Below are 11,301 nucleotides of genomic sequence, written 5' to 3'. Positions count from 1 at the left end.
ACGGTACAACGAGAACCCCTGAATACACGCAAAACTGGAAAGAGGAAAAGCGCGCATTTCGTAACACACGGCATTCTTGAATCAAAAATTAGAGTCTAGACCAACGGCAATAGCGGCAGCAGAGGAGCACGCGGTAAAACAAGTGCAGGAAGCAAGTCGTGCGTGAATAACAGCGATATGGAAGGTAAAATAACTCGTCAAATAGTGAGAAGAAACACATTTGAAACTATAAACTAACAGACAATATACAAATTTTACGTAAACAATAAAAACATTGCGCGTGTCAATAAACTAAGTGTTAAACCCACGACACTACATTGCTTGACTTGTGAAACCATAGTATACTGAAGTTACTTCAGAAAACTATGGTGAAACCGTACATTTAGTTGGTAAAGTGATTTGAAAATAATTAACACCACTTATACATTTAACGCAATAAACTTTGAAAATCATTTTTTAAAAAGGTTTACGCAAACGTACGAACCTGGCGAGCCAAAGGTGGGCGGCGACATGGATGATTTCAGTTGCACGTGAGGCCCCATGTCCGGTGAGTTAGGCTGTTTCATTGAGCGAATAAATGTACTTGTGGTCCCGTTGTTTTTTATTACAACTTGGGGGCCAGTAATCGTGCTTTTCGGCCGACTTCACTGAATATATAAATGAACAATTATGACACTCTTGTCTGGTGAAAATTAATATTACCGCTAAGCTCAAACGTAAGTATTTCGTTTAATGTCTTCTACTGTGTATATCTTAAGATTTGTTGTCCCGTTGTTTTTGTCACACATTAAATAACTTTTCGCCATAAATCGTACTGAATATATAGACACAAATTCCGAACTTAAACCAATCGATGAACAACGATATAGAATTTGTAAATACTTTTAATAGGAATAAATTTGCAACTTATATACGATAACATAAATATATACAATAAATAATGGAACGTCAAATATAGTAGAGTGGGGGTAGGAAGAAGGAATACCTTTACCACATAATATTTAAAAATTCTAATCGTGTTTTAGACTATCAACAACGGTCTATGCTGGGAGTAGTGGTCTATGGGAGTCGTGAGGAAGCGATTTTATGATTCTTTGAATGTTCTTTATGTACTACTAAATAGGAAGGAAACACAGAATGGAAATGTGTCCCATCTTTACCCACCCTATTATAGCTTATTACATTCCTTGCCCCCAATCAAAGCTTATCGGAAGTTGTTATACACGCCAATCGCACTGCTACGGGATTTCGGTTGTCGCTCAAGCACGCCATCAAATCCAGCTTCGAACATCAGGTGATTGTTAATCGCAGGGCCAATCGTTTCACTGAGCGGCTGTTCTATCTCTATGGTTTCGCTGAACATACTTTGTCCAAAGCTGGTAGTTGAGTATTTATCCTAAAATACAAGTACCATTAAAATAATATACCTAATAAATATAACTTTATTTGTCTCTTCGATCATGGCAGAGAAGATTTATTTTAAACGATAAGATGGAGGATATAGCAACAAAAAAAACGATGTCACTACACCTAACAGACAAACAAGAAACATTACGAGTGTCCTCTTTTTACAAAGGTAATTTTATAATCTTATCTGTGTATATCACATATAGTAGAGTGGGGAAGATGGGACACCTTTAGCATATAAAGTCCAAATATCCTGATCGTATTTTAAACAATTAAGAACAGTCTATGGGAGTCGTGAGAATATACGGTTTTATAATTCTCTAAATAGTCTTTGTTTACTACAAAATGGGACGAGATAATTGAATGAAAAAGTGTCCATCTTCCCCCACACTGCTATATCACTGGTACCTTTTGTTGAAAACTTTCTCCAACACCAGCAGATGTGCTTGGGACATTCAATCGAAGCATCGACGAGACTGCGTGCAATGAAACTGGAGTTTTAACATATTTGGCCAATATTTGTTAAAAGAATTTTAACGTTGCTAAACCTGGTGCTACGAAATACGTAACTGGCACAAGTTGTAATAGAATAAAAGACTGACGATGTCATTTAAGCAAAATATATACTTCTTTTATTATACAATTTATTGGACTGGATTCTATTTGTCTGTTGCATATTTCATAGCACCGGATCCAGACTTTCTTTACCCAAGAATCGCGTTGGCATTTTAGCACAAGACCAGGGTAAGATTCACAGAATGTATTACAGAAACGTTACTGAAGTTTGCTCACCGTTTGTGCAACTTTTGCTTTCGTCTTCGTTCAAGCTAAACATGTTGCCAACAGACTTGCTTCGTCGTCTTTGTCCCTTCACATGTCTTGCTTTCTTGAGCCGAGATGTTCTTGCTGAAATTATTGCGTCATCTGTGGCTTTGTTGCTGCCTGCAAATACAAACATTGAAATCAAAAGCAAGCTCAATTCTATTCGTTTCTATATGGATGAGGGCGCATATGAGTGAAGCAGCGTGGCACGCCATGGGACCTGAGATTAAGGCTAGGATTCCATGGAATGCCGTAACCAATGAGACAGATAAAGTTATCAGTATAGTAGAGTGGGGGAAGATGGGACACCTTTTCTCTCCATTTTCTCGTTTCTATTGGTAGTAAACAAAGAACATTTAAAGAAATATAAAACCATATCCTTACGACTCCCATAGACCGTTGTTAGCTGTTTAAAACACGATCAGGATATGTTTGGATATTATGTGCTAAAAGTGTCCCATCTCCCCCCACAGTACTATAGAATAACAACCAGTACAATATTACCTGATACGTTCATCTCGGGGATCCGAGTAAGCTTAGCGACAACCGACTTAACTGGGGACTTCCGTATATCGCCCCAGGTTGTTATATAACCAGACGAGGTTGCCATATCATCTGAACTGATGTCGTCTTGTCTTTTCTTTTTAGACAACGGGGCACCAAACGCTTTCTTGGGGTCAGCTTTTCGAGGATTGCAGCTTCCATACCTCGCTTCTTCTTCTGTTTGTTTCTTCCGCTTTAATTTGCTTTGTTTAGTGAAGCTCCCATGCACGTCGTCAAGCTGCTGCCATTTCATTTCAAAGTAAGCGGCCAACTCCACACCATTGACCATGAAACGATTTTCACCTATAAACAAAAGTGATGTTAATTCAATGATTCTCTTATTTCTGTATGACTGATGATAATTTGAACAGAACATTAGTGACCACTGGGTTGGAGCAATGACTCAAGTCTGACGATGTCATTTAGGGAAAATCTCTTTTATTATACAACCGTTGGACTAGCTCGTTACGTTTTCCCAGCACCAGATTCTTACAGAGATTTAGAAGATCTGTAACCATTGCACGACGGCGACTAACTATAAAGATAATATAAATAAAATGATAACCCTATATCTTTGTTACAACGACTGTCGTTGCCCCGCTATACGGATAAAAAAGTTACATTTATTCATCTTATACCTCTATATTTTTCAATCACTTCCATTAACTGATGCTCTTTCTTTCCTAGTTGACTTTTAAGAGATTTTCGTTCTCGTTCATCTCGAAGAAGAGCGCCACCTGCGTTATTTATATGTTAGCTGCTCATCTGGATTTAAAACATAGTGTTTTCCGACGTTTTGTCTGCCATCTCGTCAGATAGCAAGTCTAACGTAGCAAAAGAAACGTCGAAATACACTACGTTTTCATACCAAACAAGCTGCTAAAAGACCATTTACGTTACGTTATGGCTGATAGCAGAAGTAACAGACTTACAGTCCTATGTTATTACAACCACAGTCAGTTTTTTGGTTATGAATACCTCTGTTTTTGAGTCGGTCAGGGTCCAGGTTTTTTGCTGCCAACGCCATTAATTTATCGAAGCCAAGATCCCACTCTTTTAACGGTTTAATCACTTTCATTCTCTCTTCGTTCATCAAGTCGTTTAACTTTTGTGTTTCATCGTTTATTTGGCTTATGTAAGCCGATATCTTTGCATTCTATGGGAAAATAAACGCAACACGATTTGAAAGTAATACTGTTAGCACCTAAACTTCATATATTTATATTGTTTTTAACTTGGGGTAATACGGTTATATAATTTGTAATTTTCTTTGTTTACTACATAGGAGGCAAAAAGAGAATGAAAACTTATCCCATCTTACCCCACCCCGCTACTTTAATCTTAAACCATCGAAGTGAAAAACATTACAAAGTAAATATAGATACCGTTGAATCGTCGTTAGGGGTATAACTCCACTTCTCGTTTGCATCCAGCATATAAGTTTCAATTTGCAATCGATGTAAAATCTGTTTAGCCGTTTTTAACTCGACAAAAAGTTGCTTCCTTTTTCTGCATTTCAAAGTCTCGCAATATTCTTCTAGATTTGCCATCAGCGTCGTGTTGATCTGTGGATAAATATTGGAATATATATATATATAGTAGGATGGGGGGGGGACACCTTTAGCACGTAATATCCAAATATCCTGATCGTGTTTTAAACAATTAACAACGGTCTATGTATGGGAGTCGTTCACATATAGTTTTATATTTCTTTAAATGTTCTTTGTTTACTACTAAAAGGGACGAGGAAATAGAGTTGAAACTTGTCCGTCCGATCTCCCCCACTCTACTGTTTTTTGTATGAATAATCCTTTATCAGATTATAGTGCTATTAATTTCGTTGTGTTTCTTTAAAGAAGTAGTTTCTTATCATAAGATAACTTACCTTGCTGGAAAAAGAAAAATATTTTTTTCTAAATTCGTCGATTTCATTTTGAGACACCGATGTTTCCTCCCATAAGCGTTCAATCTCTTTCTTATATTCTTCGGCTTGCTCTTTCAAGCAAACTTGTTTCAAATCTTTTTCAAGAATATACAATTGTTCCAGGTAATTCTCACTCATTGCTTGTGGCGGTCCATCATCACCGCTACTTTGCGAAATTTCTCGAAATATTGGCTTAATTGCACTTTGCTGACATTTTCCAAGCAGGGCGGTCAACGACGATCGTATTTTCGTATACACCGCAAATCTAATTATACGTTATGTATAAAATAAACACAACTTTAAAGATCTAAAGTTTATATGTGCTCCAATCCTTGGATCCCTATGGGTTGTCTAAATTGTCAGCCATACTTACAAAAATGAAAAAATCTAAAAGAATTTGTTTTGTTTTTTTATTAACACACGTGGTAACGTGTAAGCGGGCACTAGGTGTATGGAACAGACACCCTTGTTATAACGACTGTTGTAATACGACGTATACTGTCCGTGAATCACACTCCTATAGATCGTTGTTAATTGTTTAAATCACGATAAGGAAATATTGGATATTATGTACTACAGATGTCCCATTTTACCCCACAGTTCTGTACATCAATAATTTTTCGGAGAAATATCTTACCTTCTATCATATTCGTCTGAGAGCTCCACGTTTCGTTTTAAAGCGGCATCGATGTTGTTTTGCGACAGATCAGGATTCGGATCGTTGGCGAAAACACAATCTTCGCCAAGCATCACGCATAGATTGCCTTCTTCTTTTTGTATCTCTACGAAAATCTTCATTCTCTTTTCTCTTATTTCATTAAGCTCGTGAAATCGTTTCCGTGCCTTCTCTTCCTAAAAACATATAGTAGGGTGGAAGAAGGTGGAACATATTTTCATTTAAATTCAAACAAAGAACATTCAAAGAATTGTGAAGCCGTATTCTCACGACCCCCATAAACCGTTGTTAATTGTTCTATACAAAACTACAACCTTATACGCCCCGTCTTATCGAAGTTGTAACCGACAAGCAGTCACATCAAGCCAGAGTCTTAAAAACAACAAGCCAAACAACATTTATTAGGTACACGCACAAGTGAAAGTATCTGTAACGCGAACATACAATGGCCCTGCAGCAGCACTTATACACCCCATGAGGTTAAACTTTTCCAGATAAACAGGTGATTTGAAATGTCATTTTCTATACTTACTAACGTCACACAGTTGGCACGGCTTATTCAATTAGAATAGAAAATGGTTAAATTAAAACTAAAACGATTAACAACCAAAGTATAAGAGCCTTATCGCCACAGCTGACAATGAATGAACTGAAAAGACAAACGCAAGGCCAGACGAAGCACAAGAAAACCAAGGAATGTAAATTGCAATTTACGCGTAGAGTGGAAAACGCGCGCCGACATCCAACTCAAAACACAGAACATAATATTCCATATTTCCTAATCACGTGTTTAAAAAAGTGTTAGCCTAACGCTCTTTTAAAGTCGCGGAGCTTTGGTTTACAATTTTGTAAATATTCTTAGTTTACTATACTAAAAGAGTCAGAAAAAGAGAATAAAAGACGTCCTTTCTTAACCACCCTACAATAGATACAAACAACCAGTTGATTTGAATATCTTTACCCTACTATAGATACCTTAGCGACCAAGCCACCACGCTGGGTCCCATCTCCACCGTTAGCAAGGATTTCCAAAACGTCTTCCCTCAATCCAAGCTGACGTTGTATCAATTCTACTTCTTCTGTATAGCGAGCCAAGTTATGCTGAAGTTCTTTTTCGTTTTTTAATTCTTCCTCCAATAATCGCTCAATCGTGTTTTCGAGTTCACTTTTGATGCGAGTGTTCCATTTCTCTTCTATCTAGAATTGCATAAATGTCTATAGTACAGCGGGGTAAGAGACACCCTTACCGCATAATATCCAAATACTCTAATCTTGTTTCAAACAACTAACAACGGTCTATGGGAGTTGTGAGGATACGGATTTAAAATTACCCAATGGTACGCATATCAAAAACTACCGAATGGGACGAGAAAATAGAATACAGGGTGTCCCGTCTTCCCCCATCTTAAACTAATAAAACTGATAAAGGAAACTTTTCCAGCAACATGTCTTTAGAAAAGAAAAAACTATTCCAAAGTAGTTGCTTTACCTGTTGCTTGTTCAGACCAAGTCGAAGCCAGATCTTAACCAAAGCTCTTTTCTTCTCGAGAAAGAAGCTTTCGTTGATGAAATAATCAGACATTGTTTAACTTGAATTTCTGTCAATTGCTATGTTACAACTGCGGCTGATGAAAATATATTCTTCGGTACAGGTACTTAGTTATCTAAATGCGTTTAATTCAATATACCACGAAGTACTCTGCCTTCTTCGTATTGTCCTCTAACTTTTTAAAAAGTTCTAAAATTATCAAGACAACCACCGCCTATACTAGAGATATCTTTAGCAGGTCGTGATGCAACTAAACCTTTAGAGGCAAGCGAACCATTTTAAGAGATCAAATAATCAGTACAAGAAATAGCGTTTACTGTTTCTGAGTGTTGCAGAAACCACTGTGTTCTAATCTATAGATAAAATCCTACAGCAAGGCACGGCTCGAGTTTTGAGATTCAGGCCAGAGTTGACTTATTGCCGCAGACACAACTGTAATACACGGCTCAAGTCTGCTGCGGGTTGCTGATATTAAACTAAATCCTGGCAGTGCTTTCTTCAAGCGCAATGCAGAAACGTGTTTTACACAAAGCGCATATTCAATCAATCCTAACCGACACTTCGCGTACGTATATTGCATTGAAAAGTCACTGACTACTATAAGTAATAAACTCTTTATTATACTCGTTTTAGTTATTTTCTCAAACAGCAGTCATTGAATCGTTTAATAATCTCAAAAAATATCAGCATCTCATTTTATTTATTTTATATACCATATGAGAACATTGTATAGGCGTGTCTTTCACGTGTTCTGATTTCTGCTTTGATATTTTCTAAGCAATAAATGACAAGCACACACATGAGTTTATTAATAATACTGCCATCATAAAATTTAGTGAATAAGCTATAAGTGTTGATATCTAATTGTTTTTTAACGCGCATTTTTGAACGACTACTTGTTACTACGTATATAGAGAGATGAAGCACAATATAGTACTGTGGGGTAAGATGGGATACTGTTAGCACCGAATTTCTATATATTTCGTGTTTTTAACAATTGACAACGTCTTTTTACAGCCGTGAAGGTACGGGTATATAATTCTATAAACAATCTATGTTTTTTTTTTGTTTTTTGGGGGGGACAATAAAAGAGAATGAAAACGCGTCCCATCTTACCCCACCGTACTACTATATAATCAACACAAAATTATTTTGAGACTTTCTGATCATAAGTTCCATCTCCTTTATAATTTCCAACATAACCTGAAGCATCAACCTTATCGACTCTGCCATCCAAACCTAAATATCAAATATTGGTGGCGTGAAACTAAAAATGTGCCCTGAATAATGGTGTAATCATTTCCAAACAATGAGTTATTAGCTAATACTTTTACATTACAGTATTTAACCGCGATTTTGTTGGAATCTCTTTGCAATATTGTATTTAAACAATGATTTTTCGTTGTTAGTTAGGCTATATTTTTACACTGTCGTATATACGCAAGATTTTACTTGTTATTTAACTTATATTTTTACAATAACGTAATTAACCATTTTTTTGTTGTTATTCAATCAAAATACATGAAACCAAATATGTTATACCTTTTCCTTTGCCATCTGCCCCGAACCTCTCCTTATGACTTCCAGTGTATTGTGACGTGTCTGTCATCTTTTCAACGCCGCCGCTCTTCGAAGTTTTCTGTTATGAAAAATGACAAAAATGAAAAAAAACATCACTCAAATGATAAGTTTGGTAAAATAGTAAGTCTTCATTCGATTTTCTCGTCCCATTTGGTGGAAAACTATAAAAAACATAGTAGGGTGGGGAAAGATGGGACACTTTTTCATTCTATTTTATTGTACTATTTGGTAGTAAACGAACAACGATAAGAAAATACGGGATATTATTTTCTAACGGTATCCATCTTACCCCACAGTACTGTATCATTAAATCTCCAAATATTAAATTCGATGAAGCCATACTTACCGTTACACCAACCATAACAGGGCCACCCCCGTTAATCACTTTGTTGAAAACATCCTCTTTGTTAATCTTTTTCTCAGCGGCGACTTTTTCAAGCCCGACCTTGAACTGTTTGAAATCAATTGTCTTTTCACTGTTGGGTCTAAAAAGAATACACATATAGAAGAGGGTGGGGAAGATGGGACACCTTTTCATTTTATTTTCTCGTTCCATTTAGTAGTTAACAAAGAAAATTTAATGAATTATAAAACCGTATCCTTACGACTCCCATAGACCGTTGTTAATTGTTTTAAACACGATAAGGATATTTGAATATTATGTGCTAAAGGTGTCCCGTCTTCCTCCACCCTACTATATATATAATAAATTCCACGAATCTGACCCGGATCTGGTGCTCATAGATTTTAAATGTCTGCTACGAAAACATAACAGACATAAATCAAGGCCAACCGGTTGTATAATAAAAGATCTATATTTCGCTTAAATGGCATCGTCAGTCTTTTATTTAAACAAAATCGAATATACTGTTGTTCGATTCTATCCTACATGAATGAGGCCTTTTTTGATCTTGGATTTAAACCAGATTTGGCCATTTATTCCAATACGCCATAGTTGCTGCTATATTAAATAAATTTATAGAATTTTGGTCTCCTTACTTAAGCGTTGAAAATATGATGTCCACTGAATTCGTGCTTTCCTTTGGACCAAGAACTTTGCAATCTTTCAGACACTGGGAATGAGGTATATTAGTAGTACCGCTATTAGTGACATTTGTACCAATATATATGACAAAAAATATAGCAGTGTGGGGGTAAACGGGACAGCTTTTCATTCTATTTTCTCGTCTCATTCGGTCGTAAACAAAAAACATTCAAAGGGTTATAAAACCGTATCCTCACAACTCCCATAGACCGTTGTTAATTGTTTAAAACACGATCAGGATATTTGGATATTATGTGCTAAAGATGTCCCATCTCACCCCACTCTACCATACGAGAAATAATATAATACTTATAATTTTTAGTCATCTTTTGCAAAACGATAGCGAAAATCATGTTATAGAACGCAGAAAAGGAAATCAACAACAAAACAATACTTGTTAAAACACGCTATGGATAAAAAGAGTGGGGAAGAGCGTCATTTAAAAAGCGTGGTTGTGGCACCTGTTAAAAAGCCTGTTAAACTGGCTGTTAAAGGGTGTGGTTGCAAAAACTGTGGCTGATGAACCCACAATTTTACAAGATTTACCTTTGCAAAGTTTTTTCCTGTCATTTTCGTTGCTTTTGAATTTCCCATTACCATAAACTTCTTGTATGCGGCTTCCAATTCTTTGTCTCCCATTTTTAAGTTCTATGTTCTATATACTCGCTAATAACTTATATTGCCTGGAATATCCTATATGTTTAAATGGTTATATTGTATTAGGGTGAGGGAAGATGGAACAGCTTTTTATTTCAGTTAATTTTCTCGTCCCATTTGGTAGTAAACAATGACCATTCATCCCTAAAGGTGCGTCGTCTTTCCCCATCTTGCTATATGTTTGGTTCGCTGTATCGTAAATAGTATTAGTACTTATAATTTTTTTACAAAAGTAGTAACTGTTAATACAAGCAACAAATTCTATTATGTATTCTTCACTGTATTAATCTACCTTACTACGCTACAGCTCTTCTGCAGCAGTAAAAGCCTTATCAATATTTCATGCATGCTTATCTATACGAGGCCTTGAGTGCAGGCCGTACAGAACACCCTTGCTTTTATAACTTTGAATTACGTCAGTGATGTAACACCAGAAGTCGGTCAATCCGTGTCAACCAATCAAAACAACTTTCTTCAAACATCAATCTACGTTTCTACCTTGGTAAGTAAACACTTGGTAAACAAAGGAAGGACTTCCTAACAACACGAAACCTAATACATCAATCTATTATCCCAGTTATTTATATCTCAAACAATAGAAAGACAAATTCTCGATTCATAGAATACTTTCTTAATAGAATAAAACACTTCTGTATTTTAACCAATCTTTAATAATTAAATTATCAACTGAAATCGATGCTGTACCGAACGCTTGCTTAGACTCTACAATGTCTGCTTTATAACTGAGCAAACAATCGAACACAAACACACGAATCGAGATTATCCACACAAAGCGTTTTATTCGCTTTCTTCTTAAACCATTGTCAACTATACCACTTGTAAGATATGTGACGTCAGGACCATTCTTCGGACCAAACGTTGTTAAAAAATGGAACCTTTTGTGAGACACACATAGGGCACGACGACGAGCTTTATATCTACACCATAAACCCATCTGACCGCGACCAAACATTGTTAGCGTCTCGCCAATGGTTACACTGACGGAACCAACGCGTTACTTCAACCGTTGTTTTGTCCCTGGTGTATTGACTTTGCCTCGACCGTTAGCGACATTCAAAGTTAAACATACAGTAGGA

General features: G+C 36.4%; 2 protein-coding genes across 3 annotated transcripts; both read right to left on the bottom strand.

Annotated features, from left to right (window-relative positions):
* Positions 1–866: 866 nt before the first annotated feature.
* LOC149737446 (uncharacterized) lies at positions 867–7,164 on the bottom strand. Of its 2 annotated transcripts, XM_089874257.1 has the most exons (11): positions 6,862–7,164; positions 6,348–6,569; positions 5,334–5,548; positions 4,658–4,961; positions 4,158–4,337; positions 3,751–3,928; positions 3,411–3,509; positions 2,734–3,075; positions 2,200–2,349; positions 1,816–1,883; positions 867–1,396 (listed from the first exon to the last, which is right to left on the bottom strand). In XM_089874257.1, the coding sequence occupies exons 1-11, from the start codon at positions 6,952–6,954 to the stop codon at positions 1,205–1,207; spliced, it is 2,043 nt and encodes a 680-aa protein (XP_089730383.1). In that variant the 5' UTR covers positions 6,955–7,164; the 3' UTR covers positions 867–1,204. The 2 variants fall into 2 exon arrangements, with proteins under 2 accessions (XP_089730383.1, XP_089730384.1); XM_089874258.1 differs by lacking the exons at positions 6,348–6,569; positions 6,862–7,164 and adding an exon at positions 5,905–6,315.
* An 835-nt stretch (positions 7,165–7,999) lies between these two features.
* On the bottom strand, positions 8,000–10,258 carry LOC149737445 (tubulin polymerization-promoting protein family member 3-like). Its single transcript, XM_089874301.1, has 5 exons — positions 10,094–10,258; positions 9,502–9,575; positions 8,849–8,987; positions 8,464–8,560; positions 8,000–8,160 (listed from the first exon to the last, which is right to left on the bottom strand). The coding sequence occupies exons 1-5, from the start codon at positions 10,184–10,186 to the stop codon at positions 8,069–8,071; spliced, it is 495 nt and encodes a 164-aa protein (XP_089730427.1). The 5' UTR covers positions 10,187–10,258; the 3' UTR covers positions 8,000–8,068.
* Between the last annotated feature and the right edge of the window lie 1,043 nt (positions 10,259–11,301).

Source organism: Ciona robusta, chromosome 3, assembly GCF_009617815.1.
Source record: "Ciona robusta chromosome 3, ASM961781v2".
NCBI classification, from domain to species: Eukaryota; Metazoa; Chordata; class Ascidiacea; order Phlebobranchia; family Cionidae; genus Ciona; species Ciona robusta.
Note: the sequence above shows the minus strand (reverse complement) of the source record. Positions and strands in the feature narration are given on the sequence as shown.

What these genes read in the sequence shown, in the direction of transcription:
- LOC149737446 (XM_089874257.1), bottom strand. Translation starts at nt 6,954, where the DNA reads ATGTCTGATTATTTCATCAACGAAAGCTTCTTTCTCGAGAAGAAAAGA. An exon ending in GTGGTGGCTTGGTCGCTAAG is followed by an intron (nt 5,549 to 6,347) that starts GTATCTATAGTA and finishes ATATGTTTTTAG; the next exon opens with GAAGAGAAGGCACGGAAACG. An exon ending in TCAGACGAATATGATAGAAG is followed by an intron (nt 4,962 to 5,333) that starts GTAAGATATTTC and finishes ACGTATAATTAG; the next exon opens with ATTTGCGGTGTATACGAAAA.
- LOC149737445 (XM_089874301.1), bottom strand. Translation starts at nt 10,186, where the DNA reads ATGGGAGACAAAGAATTGGAAGCCGCATACAAGAAGTTTATGGTAATG. An exon ending in CAGGAAAAAACTTTGCAAAG is followed by an intron (nt 9,576 to 10,093) that starts GTAAATCTTGTA and finishes CCTCATTCCCAG; the next exon opens with TGTCTGAAAGATTGCAAAGT. An exon ending in GGCAGATGGCAAAGGAAAAG is followed by an intron (nt 8,161 to 8,463) that starts GTATAACATATT and finishes TTTGATATTTAG; the next exon opens with GTTTGGATGGCAGAGTCGAT.